This window comes from Saccopteryx leptura, chromosome 4 (genome assembly GCF_036850995.1).
Source record: "Saccopteryx leptura isolate mSacLep1 chromosome 4, mSacLep1_pri_phased_curated, whole genome shotgun sequence".
NCBI classification, from domain to species: Eukaryota; Metazoa; Chordata; class Mammalia; order Chiroptera; family Emballonuridae; genus Saccopteryx; species Saccopteryx leptura.
The window spans coordinates 166,296,567-166,319,379 of NC_089506.1; the positions used below are offsets into that span (position 1 = coordinate 166,296,567).

At 37.0% G+C, this 22,813-nt stretch overlaps 1 protein-coding gene across 5 annotated transcripts in view; it reads left to right on the forward strand.

Annotated features, from left to right (window-relative positions):
• Positions 1 to 22,813, forward strand: part of FER (FER tyrosine kinase) — a 460,210-nt gene that overhangs the window by 41,487 nt on the left and 395,910 nt on the right. For 2 of the 5 annotated variants that reach the window (XM_066381978.1, XM_066381981.1), the window contains 2 exons: positions 10,128 to 10,195; positions 21,411 to 21,679. In XM_066381978.1, coding sequence (XP_066238075.1) covers positions 21,473 to 21,679 — 207 coding nt within the window. In that variant the 5' untranslated portion in view covers positions 10,128 to 10,195; positions 21,411 to 21,472. Of the gene's footprint in view, positions 1 to 10,127; positions 10,196 to 11,516; positions 11,574 to 21,410; positions 21,680 to 22,813 lie in introns of all 5 variants that reach the window. The other 3 variants (XM_066381980.1, XM_066381982.1, XM_066381979.1) reach the window with 2 other exon arrangements.

Genomic DNA, 22,813 nt, shown 5'->3' on the forward strand with positions numbered 1-22,813 from the left:
ACACAAGTTCAAGAAACAAGAGAGTCCCATTAAGGATGAACCCAAAGAGGCCTACTCCTAGACACATCATAATTAAAATAAAAAAAATTGAAAGATAAAGAATACTAAAAGCTGTAAGAAAAACAACAGTCAATAACCTACAGAGGAGCCCCCATAAGGATGACATCTGACTTCTCAACAGAAACAATAGAGGCCAAATGAAATGGCAAGAAATATTCAAAGTAATGCACAACAATAGCCTACAACCAAGACTTTTCTATTCATCAAGGCTATCATTTAAAATTGAAGGAGAAATAAAAAGCTTCCCAGACAAAAACAAACAAAAAAACTCAAGGAATTCATTACAACCAAACCAATTCTACAAGAAATGTTAAGGGGCCTGCTCTAAAGAGAACAAAGGGGGAAAAATCTAGTAAAAGAGGAATGTAGATTTAAAGAATAAAATGGCAATAAACTACTACATATCAATAATAACCAAAATGTAAATGAATTAAATGCTCCAATCAAAAGACATAGGGTAGCTGCGTGGATAAGAATAAGAAAACAGGACCCGTACATATGCTGTCTACAAGAGACCTACCTCAAAACAAAGGGTACACATAGAGTGAAAGTAAAGGGATGGAATAAGATATTTCATGCAAATCGAAAAGAAAAAAAAGCTGGGGTAACAATACTTATATCTGATAAGATAGACTTTAAAACAAAGGCTATAGTAAGGGATAAAGTAGGTCACTACATAATGATAAAGAGAACAATCTAATAGAAAGATATAACCATTATAAATATCTATGCACCTGATATAGAAGCACCTAAATGTATAAAGCAGATTTTGATGGACATTAGGGTGAGATCAACAGCAGTGGTATAGTAGTAGGGGATTTTAATACCCCACTAATATCACTGGATAGATACTCAAGAAAGAAAATTAACAAAGAAACAGCAGACTTAAATGACACACTAGATCAACTGGATTTAATAGATATCTCCAGAACCTTTCATCCTAAAGCAGCAGAATATACATTCTTTTCAAGTGCTCATGGTACATTCATTCTCTAGGATAGACCACATATTATGTCTCAAAATGAGTCTCAAATTTAAGAAGACTGAAATCATATCAAGCATCCTCTTGTATCACAATGGCATGAAACTAGAAATCAACTACAATAGAAAAACTGAAAAACACTCAAACACTTGGAAACTAAATAGCATGTTATTAAATAACAAATGGGCTAACAATGAGATCAAGGAAGAAATAAAAAATTTTCTTGAAACAAATAAAAACGAACATACAACAACTCAAAATTTATGGGACACAGCAAAAGCAGTCCAGAGAGGGAAGTTCATAGCACTATAGGCATACTTTAAGAAGCAAGAAAAAACTAAAATAAACAATTTAACCTCGCATCTAAAAGAACAAGAAAAAGAACAGCAAGTAAAAAACCCAGAGGAAGTAGAAGGAGGGAATTAATAAAGATCAGAGTGGAAATAAATGACATAGAGGCTTAGAAAACAATACAGAGGATCAATGAAACCAAGAGCTGGTTCTTTGGAAAGGTAAACAAAATACATGAACCTTTAACCAGACTCACTAAGGAAAAAAGAGAGAGGACTCAAATACAATAAATAAAATTAGAAATGAGAGAGGAGAAGTAACAACTGACACAGCAGAAATACAAAATATTGTAAGAAAATATTACGAAGAACTGTATGCTATAAAATTAGACAACCTAGGCGAAATAGACAAATTCCTGAAACATATAATCTTTCAAAAATAAATATAGAAGAATCAGAAAACCTGAACAGACCGATTTCATCAAATGAGATTGAAACACTTATCAAAAAACTTCCAACAAACAAAAGTCCTGAGCCAGTTGGCTTTACAGGCAAATTTTATCAAATATTCAAAGAACTAACTCCTACCCTTCTCAAGCTATTTCAAAAAATTCAAGAGGAGGGAAGACTTCTAAACTCTTTATGAGGCAAGCATAATACTGATTCCAAAACCAGGCAAAGAAACTACAAAGAAAGAAAACTATAGACCGATATTCCTGATGAACTTAGATGCTAAAATTCTCAACAAAATATTAGCAAACTAGATCCAGCAATACATGAAAAAAATCATACATCATCATCAGGTGGGATTTATTCTGGGGAGACAAGGCTGGTACAATATTCGCAAATCAATCAATATGATTCAACACATAGACAAAAGGAAGGAGAAAAATCACATGATAATATCAATAGATGCAGAAAAAGCATTTGATAAAATCCAGTACCCATGCCTGACCAGGCAGTGGCGCAGTAGATAGAGCGTTGGACTGGGATGTGGAAGGATCCAGGTTCGAGACCCCAAGGTCGCCAACTTGAGCGCGGGCTCATCTGGTTTGAGCAAAAAAAAGCTCACTGGCTTGGAAGGCCCATGGTCAAGGCACATATGAGAAAGCAATCAATGAACAACTAAGAAGTCGCAACGCGCAACGAGAAACTAATGATTGATGCTTCTCACCTCTCTCCATTCCTGTCTGTCTGTCCCTGTCTATCTCTGCCTCTGTAAAAAAAAAAAAAAAAAAATCCAGTACTATTTATGATAAAAACTGTCAGCAAAGTGGGGATACAGGGATCATATATCAAAATGATTAAGGCCATCTATGACAAACCCACAGCCAACATCATAATCAATGGGCAAAAGTTAAAAGAATCCCTTTAAGATCAGGAAAAAGGCAGGGGTGCCCCTTTTCACCACTCTTATTCAACATAGTTCTGGAGTCCTAGCCACAGCAATCAGACAAGAAGAAGAAATAAAAGGCATCCAAATTGGAAAAGAAGAAGCAAAACTATCATTATTTGCTGATGATATAATACTGTACATAGAAAACCCTAAAGTCTCAGTCAAAAAATTACTTTACCTGATAAATGAATTCAGCAAATGGCAGGATATAAAATCAATAATCAGAAATTAGTGGCATTTTTATATAGCACCAATGAACTGTCTAAAAGAGAAATTAAGAAAACAATCCCATTCACTATTGGAACAAAAAAAAATAAAGTACCTAATAGTAAATTTAAGCAAAGAGGTTAAAGACTTGTACTTGGAAAATTATAAAACATTGATAAAGGAAATCAAGGAAGATACAGACAAGTGAAATCATATACTGTGTTCATGGATAGGAAGAATAAATATTAAAATGTCTATATTACCCAAAGCAATTTTTAAATTTAATGCAGTTTCTATTAAAATACTAAGGACATACTTCAAAGATATAGAACAAATATTCCAAAAATTTATATGGAACCAAAAAAGAAAATGAATAGCCTCAGCAATACTGATAAAGAAGAATAAAGTAGGTGGTATCACACTTCCTTATATCAAGTTATACTACAAGGCCATCATACTCAAAACAACTTGGTACTGGCATAAAGGCAGGACAGGCATACAGATCAATGGAACAGAACAGAAAACCCAGAAATAAACCCACATCTTTATGGACAATTGATATTTGACAAAGGAGGTAAGAGCATACGATGGAGTAAAGACAGTCTCTTTAACAAATGGTGTTGGGATAATTGGACAGGTACTTGCAAAAAAATGAAACTGGATCACCAACTTACACCATTCATAAAAGTAAACTCAAAATGGATAAAAAACTTAAATGTATGTTGTGAAACCATAAACATCTTGGAAGTAAACATAGGCAGTAAACTCTCTGATATCCCTTGTAGCAATATTTTTGCTGATTTATCCCCACGAGCAAGTGAAATAAAGGACAGGAGGAACCAATGGGACTATATCAAACTAAAAAGCTTTTGCACAGCAAAAGACACCATGAACAGAATAAAATAACAACCCACACAATGGGAGAATATATTTGCCAATACATCTGATTAGGTGTTAATAACCAAAATTTATAAAGAACTTGTGAAACTCAATACCAGGAAACTAAATAATCCAGTCAAAAAATGGGCAAATGAAATGAATAGACACTTCTCCAAAGAGGACATACAGATGCCAATAGGCAGATGAAAAAATGTTCAACATCACTAATCATTAGAGAAATGCAAATTAAAACCACAATGAGATATCACCTCACACCAGTCAGAATGGCACTCATGAACAAATCAACACAGAATAAGTGCTGACGAGGACGTGGAGAAAGGGAACCCTCCTGCACTGCTGGTGAGAATGCGGACTGGTGCAGCCACTGTGTAAAACAGTATGGAGATTCCTCAAAAAATTAAAAATCTAGCTGCCTTTTGACCCAGCCATCCCACTTTAAGGAATATATCCTAACAATACCAATTCACTGATTCAAAAGAAGAAATGCACCCCCATGTTTATGGCAGCATTGTTTACAATAGCCTAGATCTGTAAACAGCCCAAGTGTCCGTCAGTGGACGAGTGGAATAAAAGCTGTGGTACATATACACAATGGAATACTATGCAGCTGTGAGGAAGAAGGAAATCTTACCTTTTGCGACAACATGAATAGACCTGGAAACTACAATATCATGCTAAGTGAGATAAGCCAAGTAGAGAAAGAATAATAGCATATGACCTCACTCATTTGAGGAATCCAGTGAACAATGTGAACTGAGGAACGGAACAGAGGCGGAGGCAGGATCAAAGGGACCAGAGGGAAGGTGGTCAGAGGGAAAGTGGAAGAGAAGATGGGATCAGGGAAGGCAAAGAGAATAATGAAATTATATATACATAATAGAGCATTATAGAGAACAGGACAGCAAATCCTGGAGGGAAGGGGGGAGGGCATTGGGAGGAGCAGGTAAAGGGAGACCTAGGGAAACGGGGGTGGGGGGAAATATATTCGGTGGGACACTTGAATCTATGTAAACACAGTAAAGTAAAATCATAAATAAAAAAAGAGAAGGGACTACTCTAGTTAGTTTAGGGAGGTCTGTGAAGCCTTTTCTTCCCTTTGTTCCATCTAGGTTTGGATTATACTTCTGTGCTTGTACTATACTTTGCACAGGGATTCCTTGTAGCAGTTACTGTTATGTGTTAAAACTGATCTCCTCTAATAAGTTCCCTGAAGCTGGGACCAGTACTTTTTATCAGTGTATACTCAGGACCTAACTCAGTGCCAGGCACACTATAGACATTTAATAAGTACTTATTGTATGAATCAATAAATGAATGAATGAAAGGCTTTTTTTCTAAGGCATAGAACAAAAGGAAAAAGATTCCTTTGCTAAGCAACCATAGTTGGACCTGTGGTTAGACTGGCTTATTGCTGAGGTGCTCATTTGAAGCTAGAATACTCAGGAGCCTGGGATATAGAACAGAGATGAAATTATTCAGCAAAACCCAGAAACTTTTTAGGAGTGGAAATACAATTGGGAGATTTTTCACAAAAGTAACTATTATGATATAAATGCCTTTGTTATTTTCTAAAGAAATATTATTCAAATATATTTGAAATAGAAATAATTTTTAATGTTAAACATTGTATCTGTGAAATTTGTTTTTAACTTTTTAATCTTCAGTCTTAAAAAACCTTTTTGGAGGATCTTCTTTGTCTTTTTTACATTGTAAACCGAAGGTAAGGTGATGACAAAAATGCAAACTAGAGGTAGATAAAGTAGAAAGTGACATTTCCCTCATTATTCCAAGTCTCTCTTCAGAGGTAGTTAGTAAGTTTGATGTGTATTAATTTCTACTTAAAAAAAGATATATTTATATATATATATATTCAAGAGCATGCGTGTTTATGTTTGTATAATTTTCAAAATATGATCATTTGATATAAATGTTCCAAAATTTGCTTTTCCTACATATTCACTGATTTCTACTTATGCTTCTATAATTTTAAAATTTGTTGGATATAGAAGAAGACAGAACTAGCCAAGAATAACAGTCACAAACCAGTACAATCAAATGTATGGGGATGTACAAATTTAATGCCAACTGAAATCCCTAATTTGGGGTGTGGTGGAGAAGGAAACTGAGTGGCAACAGCTCAACAGTAATGCAGCATGGCTGTGAAAACAGCACGGCTGTGAAAACAGCACTGGAGTGGAATGGCTCCATACTGCCACAGTGCAGCTGTGAAAACAGCAGGGCCTGGGCCAGACCCCTCTGCAGCTAGGCGGCTCAGCTCTGTGATGGTCTTCTCCACTCTATCCTGCCTCGCTCTGTCTGCTGGTCTGCTCTGTGCTGGTCTGTTCAGCTCCACGCCAGTCTGCTCTGCAGGCTGATGTCTTTGGTGTTTCAGCTACAGCGCAGGAAAGGCAGTCGTCGATCTTCAGTCTTCAGTGGAAAGTGCTTTCGGAGCCAAAGGGGAGCTGGCTAATATAGATATAAGTGCCTGCCCCTAGTCCCTGATTGGTCAGAATAGAGCCATTCTGATTGGTCAGAGCTGTGCAGCTCTGGATTGGATGGGGAAGGCCTCAGTCCTTTTGGTTGAAAGGGGACTCCAGGAACTCTTTCTAAGGATTGACTCAGGGAGCAGTAACTCAGTTCAGGCAGGCAGAGAGTGCAATTTGGGCGAGAGGCCCCTGTGCAGAAATGACTGCTAGGCTCTGCTTTTTAATTAATTAATTAATTAATTAAAGTGTAGAAAGACAAAAAGTTATGGGAAGTCAGTTGATTCAGAAGTAGGGGCCTCTATGCTCCAGTTTACCTGGCAAAGTCTAAGTTTACACTTATTTTTCTGGCATAATGAAGAATAGCATCTCTTTCACTCTTAAAAGTATCCCAGTTCTGGATGATAAGTGGCATGTTCACCTTAGAAGAGAGAGGATATAGGGAGAGCTGATACATTTTAGGAAGTATGGTTTGACCAGTGGGCAGCTGGAGATTTTTTTGAGGTAAAAGAGTAAGTATAGAAACAGTTAAGACTGCAGAGAGACGGAATGTAGTAGGTTACGACCTAAAACTGGAATATTAATTTTACCATAGTAGCAATGGAACAGGTTTAGATTCAGGCTATGTGCAATAGCCGGGGTAGTTGAAATGGAGTTGTAACAACTGGGTCTTTGGAGGAGAGAAAGACTAGAGGTTACCCATGAATGAACATAAGAGTTGGGTTAGAGAATAACATTTTAGGGCAAGTAGAGACTGAGAGAAAGATTTGGAGACAAATAGCAGCTACTTAGAATAGGACTTGGTAAGGCTGAATGATGTAAATTCTAACCGAGAAGGGATTTTTCAGTAAGTGTGGAAGAGCAGAGATTTGGAAATGTCATTAAGAAATCAAGATAATTGTTACCCATAATACTCCCTCCCCCAGTCTCATGGGTATGGGTGGTAAAATGTCAGGTAGATGTAGTCTCCACCCAAGAGCACTGTGTTTTGGGGGAGCCAGGTTTCAGATAGGGTAAGGAATTGAAGGGTAGGGATTTAGGGAAGTTTATTTACAAACTAAATGAAATTCTAGAAGAACTGCAGGAAAAAGAACACATTTATTAGGGTATGATTATAGAGAAAAGACGGGGTCGGAATGGGGGACCTTTCCTTTTGGGAAAAGAGTGAATTACACACACACACACACACACACACACACAAAACCAATAATAGAATTTACTTTCTTCCTTATTCTAATCTGGAGTTGTCTAGTCTGGGTTCCCTGAGAGGCTATCTTATTGCAGTGTTTAGGGACTGGCTTTGACTAGTTCATTTAATTTATTAGTGATGGGACTTCAATGGTTGCCATTCTGCTAGTGTATGCTTTTAATGAATCTGTTTGAATGTACACATATGTAGTTTGTAATTATTTTGACTTCTCCCCACATTGTTTGTTACTTTCTTTGAAGGAAAGAAATGTTTGACCTTCATTTGAAAATTAAACTCTTTTGGAATAATGGATCATACAGAAAGAGGAAAAGGCTAAGAGTTATCTAGATAACAATTCTATTTCTAGAATTTAGGGCATGCAAGGTTATATGCATTGTGGTCATCCTTAATCTTTAAACCTTTTGTTCCTGTTTCCTTTCATATTAGCAATGTTTCACAAATACATTCCCCTTTTTTCTACCTGTATATCCTTGTTCATATTTAAACTTCTACTTAGAAAGAAATGTTGCTCCATCACTTGCTCTTCCATAGTCTCTCTTGTGTGAGTGCTGTCTCTCTTATGATTTATTAGTAATGACTACTTTTTAATGGCTCTTCGAAGTTAGACACATTAAATGCTTTTTCTCATCAAACCTTCACAATAACCCTGAAAAGTAGGTATTACTATCCCTATTTTGAAGATAAGAAAACTGAGTTTCCAGGAGGTTAATTAAAACGCACTGTTACATAGCTATTAAATGGTAGAGTAGGATTTCAACCTAGGATTAATTCCAAAGTCACCTCCTACATACACCTTAGCATGTAGATGCAATGTATATATGCTCCTTTTGTAGTATCCCTCCAAGTTTGTGGAGATGTTCCTTTAACCCCCCCCCCCCCAGCTTTAGTGAGATATAATTGGCATATAATACTTTGTGAGTTTAAGGTGTACGATGTGATGATTAGATACACATATATATGGCAAAATGATGTTCTTTTCTTAGTAAAGGCTTTTTGAGTCCTCTACTCAGCTATGCTCTTTCCTTTCTATGTCTGTAACACTTGTACTTTATGCTTTTATTTCTGTGAAACCCCCCCCCCCCCATGGCCATTTATAAATATGTATACTTTCTCTGTTTTCCCACTGAACCTGTAACCAGTTTGTATTTGTGAATCTGTAGAATTATATGACATTGGTTTCCAGGTTTGTTACCCCTAAAAGTTGTGAGCTTGAGACTAGGGACTGTGATCTTTTTTTTTTTTTTCTTTTTTTTAACAGAGGCAGAGATAGACACAGGGACAGACAGACAGAAACAGAGAGAGATTAGAAGCATCAATCATTAGTTTCTCATTGCGCGTTGCGACTTCTTAGTTGTTCATTGATTGCTTTCTCATATGTGCCTTGACCATGGGCCTTCAGCAGACCGAGTAACCCCTTGCTGGAGCCAGCGACCTTGGGTCTCGAACCTGGATCCTTCCGCATCCCAGTCCAATGCTCTATCTACCGCGCCACTGCCTGGTCAGGCTAGGGACTGTAATCTTATGTGTCTTGATATTGTTAGCACTGAGAAATATGCCTGGCGAATAGATGCTCAATACATGTTGCTGAATGAATTTTGAATCAATTGTATCATCTTTACCTGTGAACTTGTCTGTTTTTTCTTCGTACACTGTAAATTGTTTGAAGGTAGTAATCAAGATTTTATTTACCTTTATATCTTTAACATTCTCTCTCCCAGGTTACTCAATAAATACCTGTTGATTTATATTTATACTTTAAAACAACCAAAATATTTCTGCTCTCAAATAATTTTGCTCTCAAATAATTTTGAATGTCAGTACTTTCAAATACATTTTTAGAATTAAAAAAAAGTTAATTTAAAAGCAAACATGTTGTCCTGACCAGGTGGTAGCGTAGTGGATAGAGCATCGGACTGGGATGCGGAGGACCCAGGTTTGAAACCCAGGGGTCACTGGCTTGGGCGTGGGCTCATCTGGTTTGAGCAAGGCTTACCAGCTTGAGCCCAAGGTTGCTGGCTTGAGCAAGGGATCACTGGGTCTGCTGTATCACCCTGATCAAGGTACACATGATAAGGCAATCAATGAACAACTAAGGTGCTGCAACGAAGAATTGATGCTTCTCATCTCTCTCACTTCCTGTCTGTCTGTCTCTATCTGTCCTTCTCTTTGTCTCTGTCTCTTTCTGTCTCTGTCAAAAAAGAAAAACAAACATGTTATTCTTGTGGTTATAGACTTACACTCTTGCAGTGGGACATTATCATCCATTAATGCTGTTCCAGTAGGCTGTCCAATCTAGTGCTGTTTTAAATTTAATTTCTTTTCAAATTAAGCTAGAAGCAACATTTTCAAATAAAGAAAGTATACCAGAAGTTTTAAATACTGTATCTGTAAGGTGGCCAAGTTCAGCATATATTATTAACTGATAATGAATGATGTCTTCAGAGTTAAACTTTGGTGACTATTCATTCCTGCCTGTTTAACTGTTTCTAAAAAAACAGCTCACTTTGTATTCATATGTGGTCAGGTTTTTTGGTTTGTAACTGTGGTTATTACTTGCATACTCACGGCTTTTTGTGACTTTGTTTCTGTCTTGCTGCAGGCAGCTTGATATTTTTTTCAAATAGAGTCACCGTTTCTGACTTCTGTCAGTATTAAAGCTTATAAAAGGTAAGAAATACCATTAGATGATTATTTTTATACTTTAACTGGTTATTGATTTTGTAGTTTTTATCAATGAACAAATATATTCGGATAAAGTAACTTGAATGAAAAAGTGATTTTGATAGGTTTTATTATCAAGGATTATAAATTCAAACTCCTAAAAAAAAAAATAAAGAAGCCAGTAAAAAATAAAAAAAAACCAAGCTCTGTTGAATTTCCTACTTGCTCATGACTGTCTAGTGGGGGAGAATGAAAGATTTCCTGTTTCTATTACATAGTTTTTATTCACTTATTTGCTTTAGTGATATGCTTTTTTCTTTTTGGTCATTTTTAAAATTAAAGAAATAATTCAAAATAATCTGTCTTATTAGACTTTCTGTATGTTAAAATAACTCAAACTTACTTGAAAATTAATATTCAATACATATTCAACTTTAATTATGCTATAGGAAAACATTATTTCGATCTGTGTAATTGGAGAATATAAAAGTCACCAGTTGTTGAGCCAAAAGTTGAAAAACAAGGTATTTATAACAAATACTTGCATATATCCTTATATTTACAAGAAACAACATGGGAGTTGTATTACTATCCTGCCAAGAAACTAGTTATATGTTTTATATTTTGCTATTTACTAACTTCCATTTTTATTTTAGAGGAATGTATTTGTAGATCTATTTTTTATAAAATGAACTTTTAATTTTTGAGAACATAAAAATTTTAATGGATCTTTTAAAGTTTTTAATAATTATTTATGGTGAATTGAAAACTCAACATGTTGCTTGATCCTAAACTGAATAACATTAAATAAGATAGATCTAAAGAAATATAAATAGTCAATAGTTTATTAGAATTTTTATTACTTTCATTTTTTTAGTGATATTATTTAAAAATAGATATCTTTGCTTATAACACGAGTACACTTTTGTATAATACTGTTTCTTCCTGATTTGCATTTACTGTCTGCTAAATTATAGAAGTTTTAAAATCTCATTTAGTTTTTCTTTTAAAAAACGGGTTTGCTTTTGCAATTGTTTATAATAACTTGAATGCCCACTGTATTTAATTAGTAGTAATTTAAGCCCCAGTGATGTAAAATGAAAAATCCATGATGTTATGATTTCCATGTACCTCAAAGTTTAATGGGTGAAATATATCTGAATAAATAGTTTAAATGTACTATGGGAAGTGTTCTATTAATTACTGATTCATATGTGATCCCTGAGAACACTTAAGTCAGCCAGGGGTGGTTGTGGTTGTAGTTGTGGGGATGAAGAGAAGGCTTCACTGGGAATAAAACTTTAAAGTTGAATTGATAATCCTTCAGGCAGGCAAGGGAGGAAGAACATTTGGATTGCAAAGGCACACCTGCAAAGGCACAGAGGTATGATCACGAGGTGTTTAAGCAATCATATGTAGTAAGTTGTGATACTATTGCTGAGGGTGGAAGGTTGTCTGGGGCCAGCTTCAGTTACCAAGTAAGGAGTTTGAATTTGGACCTGTATGTTAGAGTTGTAAAATTAATACCTAGTATTAGAAGCAGTAATAATATTAATGCTTGGTGTTGCTGAGTATCCTAAAGATTGAAGAATGCAAAGTGGGGATCATCAGGGTATGAGAGAATGCATGCATGATGCCTCAACCAGTTAATTCATTTAACAGATTATTTTGTCTGTTATATGCAAGGTACTATGCGAAGCACTATAGATATGATGGAGAACAAAATAATAATTCCCTGCCCAACTGGAATTTATGTTACAAATAAGTCTAATATAATCCATCCTTCCTATCTACCCCTTTTCCCCCACCCCTGGCCTCTTGTCTCTTGTCTCTCTTGTAATTTTTGGCCTACATCATGACTAACTAATTCTTTTACAATTCCTTTTTGTCTTCCTCATGGTTAACATAGTCAACTCTGTCCAATTACTGCTAAAAAATATGCTGAATTTGTGACACCCTCTCCACATTTATTGTTTTTCCTCTGAGCTATAAATTGAGGTTGAGGCATTACTTTTTTTTTTTTTTTGTATTTTTTGTATTTTTGTATTTTTTCCGAAACTGGTAACAGGGAGAGACAGTCAGACAGACTCCCGCATGCGCCCGACCGGGATCCACCCGGCGTGCCCACCAGGGGCAACGCTCTGCCCACCAGGGGGCGATGCTCTGCCCCTCTGGGGCATCGCTCTGTCGTGACCAGAGCCACTCTAGTGTCTGGGGCAGAGGCCAAGGAGCCATCCCCAGCGCCCGGGCCATCTTTGCTCCAATGGAGCCTTGGCTGCGGGAGGGGAAGAGAGAGACAGAGAGGAAGGAGAGGGGGAGGGGTGGAGAAGCAGATGGGCGCTTCTCCTGTGTGCCCTGGCCGGGAATCGAACCCGGGACTTCTGCACGCCAGACCGACGCTCTACCACTGAGCCAACCGGCCAGGGAGGCATTACTTTTTTTTGTGAAAGAAAAAGAGAGAGACAGAGAGAGCGACAGACAGGGACAGACAAACTGGAAGGGAGAGAGATGAGAAGCATCAATTCGTTGTGGCTCCTTAGTTATTCATTGATTGCTTTTTCATATATGCCTTGACTGGGGGGAGAGGGGGATACAGCAGAGCAAATGACCCCTTGCTCAAGCCAGCAGTCTTGGGCTCAAGCCAGTGACCTTGGGCTTCAAGCCAGCAACCTGTGGCCTCAAGCCAGTGACCATGGGGTCATGTCCAGGAACCCACACTCAAGCCAGCGAGCCTGCACTCAAGCTGGTGAGCTGGTTCTCTAGCCAGATGAGCCAGCGCTCAAGCTGGTGACCTTAGGGTTTCAAGGATGCAGACTGGATCCTCTGCATCCTAGTCTGATACTGTACCCACTGCACCACTTCCTGGTCAGGCTACTTTGTTTTTCTTTTAAATTGAAATACTTATTGAGGTAACTGTAGATTAATAATCTCTTGTACACTTTGTCCAGTTTCCCTCAATGGTAACATTTTGCAAAACTTTAGTATAGTATGGGAACAGTATACTAACATTGATACGTATCCACTTATCTCATTCATATTTCTCTACCTTTTTTTTTGTATTTTTCTGAAGCTGGAAACGGGGAGAGACAGTCAGACAGACTCCCGAATGCGCCCAACTGGATCCACCCGGCACGCCCACCAGGGCGTTGCTCTGTTGCGATCAGAGCCATTCTAGCGCCTGGGGCAGAGGCCAAGGAGCCATCCCCAGTGCCTGGGCCATCTTTGCTCCAATGGAGCCTCGGCTGCGGGAGGGGAAGAGAGAGACAGAGAGGAAGGAGAGGGGGAGGGGTGGAGAAGCAGATGGGCGCTTCTCCTGTGTGCCCTGGCCGGGAATCGAACCCGGGACTTCTGCACGCCAGACCGACGCTCTACCACTGAGCCAACCGGCCAGGGCCCATATTTCTCTACTTTTAGTTGCATTTCTTTGTTGTGTGTATATTAGGTTGTATAAAATTTTATTATATGCCTAGGTTCATGTATTCATCACTACATTGAAGTACTAAACACTTTGAACACTCCTGTAATCCCTTGTGTGCCACCTTTATAACCACACTCACCCTCTCTGCAATCCCTAAACCATGACAACCCCTAGTCTGTCCTTTTTTCAAAATGTTGTCATTTCAAGAATGTTATATAAGTATAATCATGTAGAATGTAACTTATTTGGAATTGACTTTTCTTATTCAGCAGGATTCCTGGAGATTTATCCAAGTTGTTGCCTATACATATAGTTTGTTCCTTTTTAGTGTAGGTAGTATTTTGTGGTATGTATTTACCTGTTGAAGGATTTTTACATTGAATCCAGATTTTGACTATTACAAATAAAGTTACTATGAACATTTGTGTGCCAGTAAGTCTTTGTGTGAACATGTGTTTTCATTTCTCTGGCATGAATACCCAAGACTGCAATTGTGGTGTCATATGGTGGTTGAATATTTGGTTTATAAGAAACCAGGGTGGCTGTACCATTTTGTCTTTTGACCAGCAACAAATGAGTGATCGAAATTTTTCACACCCTCAAGAGCATTTGGTCATCATTATATTCTATATTAACCATTCTGATTGGTTAAGAAAGGTGTATTGTGGTTTTAATTGAGTTTCTCTTATGGCTAATGATGTTGAACAGTTTTTTATGTGCTTATTTGCCATTTTTATATCCCTTTTCTGTGAAATATCTGTTCATATCTTTTGATCTTTTTTTAGATAGATTGTTGTTTTTAACTGTTGAATTTGGAGAGCACTTTTTATTCTAGGTACTAGTGCTTTGTCAGATATGTGATTTGCAAGTGTTTTCTTCCAGTCTATAGCTTGTCCTATCCTCTTCCCGTGGGCTTTCGCAGGGAAAAAGTTTTACTTTTGATGAGGCCCAATTTATCAATTTTTTCTTGTATGGATTGCTTTTGTATTAAGTCCCTGACCTCTGCCTAACTTAAATCCTGAAGATTTCCTCCTGGTTTTCTTTTTTTTTTCTAGAAGTTTTTCAGTTTTATGTTTACATTTACGTACATGATCCTGTTGAGTTAATTTTTGTGTAAAATGTTAGATCAAGGTTCTTTTGGGGGCGGGAGCTATAGCTGCCTAGTTATTCCTGTTAAAAAGACTATTTTTACTCCTACTCCATTGAGTTGGTTTTGGATCTTTGTTGAAAGGTAGTTGAGCATATTTGTGTGGGTCTATTTCTGTTCCACTGATATATTGCCTATCTTCTACCATAGTGTTTTTTCTTTTTTTTTTTTTTAATTTTTAAAAAAATTTTACTTATTCATTTTTAGAGAGGAGAGAGAGAGACAGAGAGGGAGAAGAGAGAGAAGGGGGGAGGAGCTGGAAGCATCAACTCCCATATGTGCCTTGACCAGGCAAGCCCAAGGTTTTGAACCGGCGACCTCAGCATTTCCAGGTCAACGCTTTATCCACTGTGCCACCACAGGTCAGGCTACCATAGTGTTTTTATTTCTGTAGCTATGTAGTGTCTTATTCACCAAGATGGATACATTTCTTGGAATATTGTTTCAGCCCAATATTCTTTCTCTTCTTCTGGAGCTTCGATGATACAAATGTTGGATCTCTTGTTACTGTCCCACAGATCTGCAAGGCTTTGTTATGTTTTTTGGGTTTTCTTCTTAAATCTGTTTGCTCTTGTTTTTTGGATTGGTTGAATTCTTTTGTTCTGTCCTTATAGACGGGATTGTATCCTCTGACATCTCCACACTACTATCTAGTGAGTTTTTAATTCCTGGCATTGCAGTTTTTAGTTCTATAATTTCCATCTGGTTCTTTTTATAGCTCCTATTTCTTTGCTTAGATTTTCTATTTTTACATTTGTTTTAAGAGAATTTGTAATTGATTAAAGAAGCATTTTTTTTATGATGCTGATTTAAATCCTTTTTAGATGATTCCAACATCTGATTCATCTTGGTGTTGACATTAGTTGATTGTCTTTTCTCTTTCAAGTTGTGATTTCTTTTCTTGACAGGCGATTTTTAATTGAATCCTAGATTATTTAATTTATTATGTTAGGAGACATTGGGGCCTATTTCAATCTTTTATTTTCATAGGCAGTCTGTTTAGGTTTAGCTTGCAGGTCTTGTCCTATTTTTGTGGGCTGTGCTTCCAAGGACAGTTTGATTTTCAGTCTTTTTTGCTGTTATTTTGGTTTGCTTTATTTATCTGGTACCACTAGGGCTTCAGCTGGTTCCTGCTTGTGCTGCTTGAGCTAGTAGAAGATGTTTTCCTTAGGCTGAGCTCCTGGGTGACAATTAGTAGGGAAGGGATGAGGTAGGGTTTCATTACTGGGCCCTCTAGCTGCCCTGTGTCAGGAGAGGAGAGTCTTGGGCCCATAGAGAACAAGGAGCTTCCTGGACTGGGCCTCTTATTAAAGCTGGGTCCCTCATGCAGTTCTGCTTGCTTGCTCTGATGTGTCTGGGTAGGGAAGGAGATCTTAGGACCTGTGGGGACATAGAAGCTTCATGACTTGGCTGCTTGCTGTAGCTGGGCCACTCTAGATGGTTCTTCCTGCCTGCTGGTTCAATTTCTTTTTGTGGAAAAGGGGATTCTCAGGACTATCAGGGAAGGAGAGTGCTTCTCTGGCTGTTTATTTTTGCTGAGGCTCATCATCAGTCTCTTGCTGGCGGTGTCTGGCTTGCCCAGTGCTGTCTGATGGGGAGAAATAAGCCTATGTGGGCTGCCTTTGTTCCTAGACTGAAGGTTGGGAAAAGTCAGGTCTGGGTGACCTTCTATTGGGGGGTGACCCAAGACACTGCCTCTGTGCTGTTCTTCTCCTAGGACCAAAGGAGTTTGCTTTCTTTCCACCATTCAGAATTCTTTAGTTCTTTGTACCATTCCCAGTGTTTATAGTTGTGGTTTTGGAGTGCAGCTGGGAATATGGTCTATGGCATCTTGTCTGGACCAGAAGATGAGTTTTGCTTTTGGTTTATTTGGCATGTGAGCACGGAGGTAGAGGGGTGGGGTGATAATTGGCAGGGTTGAGTTTGACCTTGTTGCGGGCCCTGAGCTTTACTCTCACTTATGAGATTCACTCTCTCTTATGAGATTCCGTTAAACATCTGTAGCCCTAGGTTTAATTTCTTATACCAATTCTTCACAGAGTCCTGGAAAATAGCAAGCCCAGGCTGCCCTCCCTGCATTTTCTACAGTTCTGCCCTGGTACAGGGAGACCATTCTCTTACATTTTTTTTTTTTAGATATTTTCTTGACTTTCCTTAGGTTGGCCTAGTCACTCTTTACTTGCTTTTTTTCATATTGGTATCTAAAGTGAATTCTCAGGATTTAGTGAAGTCTTTTTACTTAGAATAGCTTTTTAAAAAAAATATTTTTCCATTGATTTGGGGCAGAGAGAGAGAGGGAGAGAGAGAACCATTCACTTGTTGTTCCATTTAGTTGTGCACTCGCTGGTTGCTTCTCATAGTTGCCTGAACAAATTCACATAGACTGAGATTTGAATGGCACTCCCTGGAATTATTCAGTTATAATTATATACAGCAACCTCAGTTGTAATTTATATAGCCAGTTCTTTTGGCTGGATAGTTTCAGGTCTCCCTCCCTCCCTCCCTCCCTTCCTCCCTCCCTCCCTCCCTCCCTCCCTCCCTCTCCCTCCCTCTCTCCCCCCCTTATTCCCTTCCTTCCTTTTCCTTTTCAAAAACTAATGAAATGAATAGTCTTATAAATATCATTTGACATCTGTGGCGAAATTATCTGTAGGATATTATTCTCATAATTCTTGAAGTATTTATAAGCTCTACCATTTGAACAATTAGGTGCAGTCTTAATTTATTATAGAGTAGTTAAATTTATTTTTTTATTATTGGTTGTACTTTAAAGAGTGGTACCATATATTACATAATCTTATGCTAACCCGGACCTAGGACACTGGTGTATGTAAATAAGCCCTTAGGTAGGCTGGAGTGTATCTCAAATACCTTCCAGACTCTGTTTCCATTTTTATTCTTCTGAGCTCCATTTAAATTTCTGATAGTGGAAGAAAAAAATATGGTCCAAGCTTAGGGCAGAGCTAGATGTATTTAGAAGCAGGAACAATATCCCAAGTACTGAATAAAATGAACTACAAACTCAGATATAGTTTAAAAAAAATTAAACTCTTTACTTTTCTTCAGCCTCAAATAATGTTCCCTGTTTTTCATTGAACACATTGGATGAGATAAAGTATATATTCATTGAGACTTAATTGAACTGTAGGTAAAATAATAGAACAATGTCCATTGTACATTTGTGTGTAACATAAAGGTATAATATGTCAACATAAAATATTCAAAGCTACTACATACAAAGTGAAAAAAAAAACCCCAACTGGAATTATCCTACTCTATAATAAGTGAATAAGTCAATTACTTTTTTATGTTAAGGTCCATTTAGTGTTCTAGTTGATACTTCAGAAACTGGGATGAAGTGCAGTTTTCCACTACCTTCTATCCCCCTCCTACTTGTTCACTAGATAAAAAACTGGATAGTTTTCAGTGGGGAAAAATTGTAATTTGTTCTCTGTTTAGAAAACCTATATTTTTACTGTCTTAGATGATATCACTGAAGTTAGAGAGATAAACCCTGAAAATATTAAGAAATTGACTTCTGGTATGGTTGACCAAGAACTAAACATGAGAGGTATGTTTCTTCATTTCTTCTAACTGGCCCTGAAAGATTCACTGCCTGAAATTCTAAGAGGCTGGAGAGCAAAATAAATTCTATCATAGATTTCAGAATTTATCGCAAAGCAGCAGAGTATTTTGGGGAAGTTTCTGATAACTGACCTTTGGATGATCATGTGAAGCTGTACTGATTTTTAAAAACAGCTTATTGAACTATAACTCATATATAGAAAAATTTGCCCATTAAACTGTACAATTCAGTGATTTTTAGTCAGTTCACAGAGTTATGCAACCATCATCACAATCAATTTTATAACATTTCATCACCCTAAAATGAAATCCACTACCAGTTAGCAGTTACTCCTCATTTCTTCCCAAATTTGTCAGCCTTAGGCAACCACTAATTTACTTTCTGTCTCTATAAACTTTGGATATTTCATATCATAGAGTAGGTCAGTCTTATGATTCTGATTGCTTTCACTTAGGTTAATATTTACAAGGTTTATCCATGTTGTAGGCTGTATCAATACTTCATTTATTTTCATTGCCAGATAATATTTCATTTGTATGAATATGTTTTATTTATCTTCATCAGTTGATGACCTTTAGAACGTTTCTATTTTAATGCTATGATGAATAAATCTGCTTGATCATTATGTACAAGTTTTTGTGTAGACGTGTATTTATTTTTCCTGGGTATATACTGAGCAGTGGAATTTCTGAGTCATATAATAACTAACTCTGTATTTAACTTTTGGTAGCTGCCTATTTTACATTTCCCTCAGCAGTTTATGAGGGTATTAATTTCTTCAGTGTCCAGCACTTGATAGTATCTTTTATTTTTTTCATTAAAAATTTGTATTTAGAAATTAAATTTAATGGGTGACATTGATCATTTAAGAAGAGTACATTGATTTCACGTAACCATCTCCATAGCATTTGAACTGTTGATTGTGTTATATGCCTATCACCCAAAGTCAATCCATTTTTTGTCACTGTATATTTGCTCCTCTTTCTTCCCCTCCCCCTGGCAACCACTTTACTTTTACCTATGTCCGTGTGTCTCAGTTTTATATCTCACCTATGTGTGAAATCTTATAGTTCTTAGCTTTTTCTGATTTACTTACTTCACTCAGTATAATGTTCTCAAGGTCCATCCATGTTGTCGTAAATGGCAATATGTGTCTTTTTGATTATAGATATGCTAGTGGTACCTCACTGTGATTTTGATTTGTATTACCTAATGGCTAATGAACATCTTTTTTATGTGTATATTGAACACATGTAAATCTTTTTGGAGAAATCTCTATTCAGATATTTTGCTCATTTTAATTGATTTGTCTTTTTATTATTGAGCTGTAAAAGTTCTTTTTATATTCCAGATAGAAAAGAAGTTCCTTGTTAGATATGATTTGCAAATATTTTCTCCCAATTTTTGGGGTTTCTTTCCACTTTCTTGATGAGGGTGGACTTTGAGGTACAGAAAAATTTAATTTTGATGAAGTCCAATTTATGTATTTTTTTTTTTTTTTGTATTTTTCTGAAGCTGGAAACAGGGAGAGACAGTCAGACAGACTCCCGCATGCGCCTGACCGGGATCCACCCAGCACGCCCACCAGGGGCGACGCTCTGCCCACCAGGGGGCGATGCTCTGCCCCTCCAGGGCATCGCTCTGCTGCGACCAGAGCCACTCTAGCGTCTGGGGCAGAGGCCAAGGAGCCATCCCCAGCGCCCGGGCCATCTTTGCTCCAATGGAGCCTTGGCTGCGGGAGGGGACGAGAAAGACAGAGAGGAGGGGGAGTGGAGAAGCAAATGGGCGCTTCTCCTGTGTGCCCTGGCCGGGAATCGAACCCGGGTCCCCCGCACTCCAGGCCGACGCCCTACCGCTGAGCAACCGGCCAGGGCCAATTTATGTATTTTTTTGCTGCTTATGCTTTTGGTGTATCTAAGAAACCATTACCAGAGCCAAGCTCATGAAGATTTACTTTGTTTACTTCTGAGAGTTTTATAGATTTAGCTCTGATGTTTAGATCTCTTATCCCTTTAAAGTTAATTTTTTTGTGTGTGTATGTTCTAAGGAAGGCGTCATACTTTATTCTCTTATATATGGAAATCCAGTTGTCCTAGAAGCCTTACATTAATTGAAAAGACTTGTTTCTCCATTCAGTTGACTTGGCACCCTTATAGAAAATAATTTAACCATAAATATGAAGATTTATCTCTGGATTTTCTGTTTTATTCCATTGGTGTCTATTTATGTCTATTCATATGCCAGCACCACTTTTGTCTTGATTACTGTAGCCTTTCAATAAGTTTTAAAATCAAGAAATGTGAGTGCTCCAACTTTGTTCTTCTTTTTCTATATTTTTAAATTTTATTTTTGGTTATAATGGCTCCCTTGTATTTCTATGTAAATTTTAGAATTAGCTGGTCAATTTCTGCAAAAAGAGAAGTTAGTTTAGATGTTAATATGTATTGAGTTAAATCTGTCGATCAAATTGGAGAATATTGCCTTCTTAACAACGTTGTCTTTAGGAACCATGAATATGAATCTTTCCATTTATTTATGTCCTCTTTAATTTATTTCAACAATGTTTTATAGGTTTAAGAATATAAGTTTTGCATTTATTCTGTAAAATTTATTCCTAAATATTTTATTCTCCTTGATGCTGTTGTAAATAGGATTTTTTTTTTAAATTTTGTTTTTGGATTGATCATTGCTAGTGTATAACAATACAATTGATCTTTGTATGTTGATATCACACCCTCTAATCTTACAGATTTATTTTATTCTAATGAAAGTTCTAATATTTATTGCATTTCTTAGGGTTTTCTATCTACCATGTCATGTGATCAGCAAATATAGTTTCACTTCTTCCTTTTCAATTTTAATGGAAATTATTTCATTGTGCTGGCTAGAACTTCCAGTACAGTGTTGAATAGAAGAGGTAGGAGTGGACATCTTCATCTCATTCCTGATCTTTACTGTGAAAACATTCAATTGCAGTTATTTTATTTTTTATCATGAAATGAGCCTTATCTTTGTTTTGAAGACTAATTTCTTCTGATTTAAGATCTTTTTCTTCTGTTTACATACACAGATATGTGCTGATTAGAAGGCTCACTTGTGCAGCAGTGGAGGATAAGACAGTGTCTTACAAAAATGGGCTTTGGGAGTGATCTGAAGAATTCACATGAAGCTGTGTTAAAATTGCAAGACTGGGAATTACGGTTACTGGAGACAGTGAAGAAATTTATGGCCCTGAGGATAAAAAGTGATAAAGAATATGCATCTACTTTACAGAACCTTTGTAATCAAGTTGATAAGGAAAGTACTATCCAAATGAATTATGTCAGCAATGTATCCAAGGTAAGAGGAATAATTTCACCGTTTATTATGTATAGCATCATAATTGTGCTTAAGGCAAACAGATCGTACTACTTATGTTATAAACCTCACAATACATTATTATTATTATTATTAATATTGCTTTAAGTAGTTGATTATCTTTTAAATAATAACATAAGTTTATATTTACCCATGAGTAACAATTTACAGTAGCTTATTTCTTGTATACATTTAGGTTTCCATCTAGTATTGTTTTCCTTCAGCTTGAAGAATTTCCTTTAGCATTTCTTATAGTGGACGTCTGCTGATAATAAATTTTTTTCAGGTTTTGTAAGTGTAAAGTATCTATGTTGTCTTTGTTTTTGAAAATTATATTTTCAGTTTATAGAATTCTAGTTTGTACTTCTTTCTTTCAATACTTCAAAAATGTTGCTGTATTATTTTCTTACATTGTTTCTGATGAAATATTTGTGCCTAATTCCCACCCACCCCCAGCTGTGCTAAAATTTTTCTTTTTATTACTAATTTTAAGCAATTTGTTATGTGCCTTTGTGTAGTGTTCTTCATGTTTCTTCTGCTAGGGGTTTGCTGACCTTCTTATATCTATGGGTTTATAGTTTTTATCAACTTTGGAAAAATATTAGCCATTATTTTAAAAACTTTTATTTTTATTTTTTTCTGTGTGCACATGTACATGTGCATGAGAGAGAGAGAGAGACAGAAAGACAGACAGACAGACAGGAAGGGAGAGAGACGAGAAGCACCAACCTGCAGTTGCAGCACCGTAATTGTTCATTGATTGCTTCTCATATGTACCTTGACCAGGGGGATCCAGCTGAGCCAGTGACTCCTTGCTCAAGCTGGCCATGCCATGATCAAGCTGGTGAACCGCTTTCATGCTGGTGACCTCAGGGTTTCAAACCTGGGACCTCAGTGTCCTAGGACCTAGGTCAACAGTCTATCCACTGTGCCACCACCAGTCAGGCTATTTTTTTTTAGTCCTTCTTCTTCCCTCTTCTCTTCTTTGGGGAGTCTGATTACATACACATTTGGCCATTTGAAGTTATCCCAGTTTACTGATACCCTTTATTTATTTTTTTGTCTTTTCTTTGTGTTTCATTGTAGTTAGTTTCTACTGCTATGTCTTTATTTCTC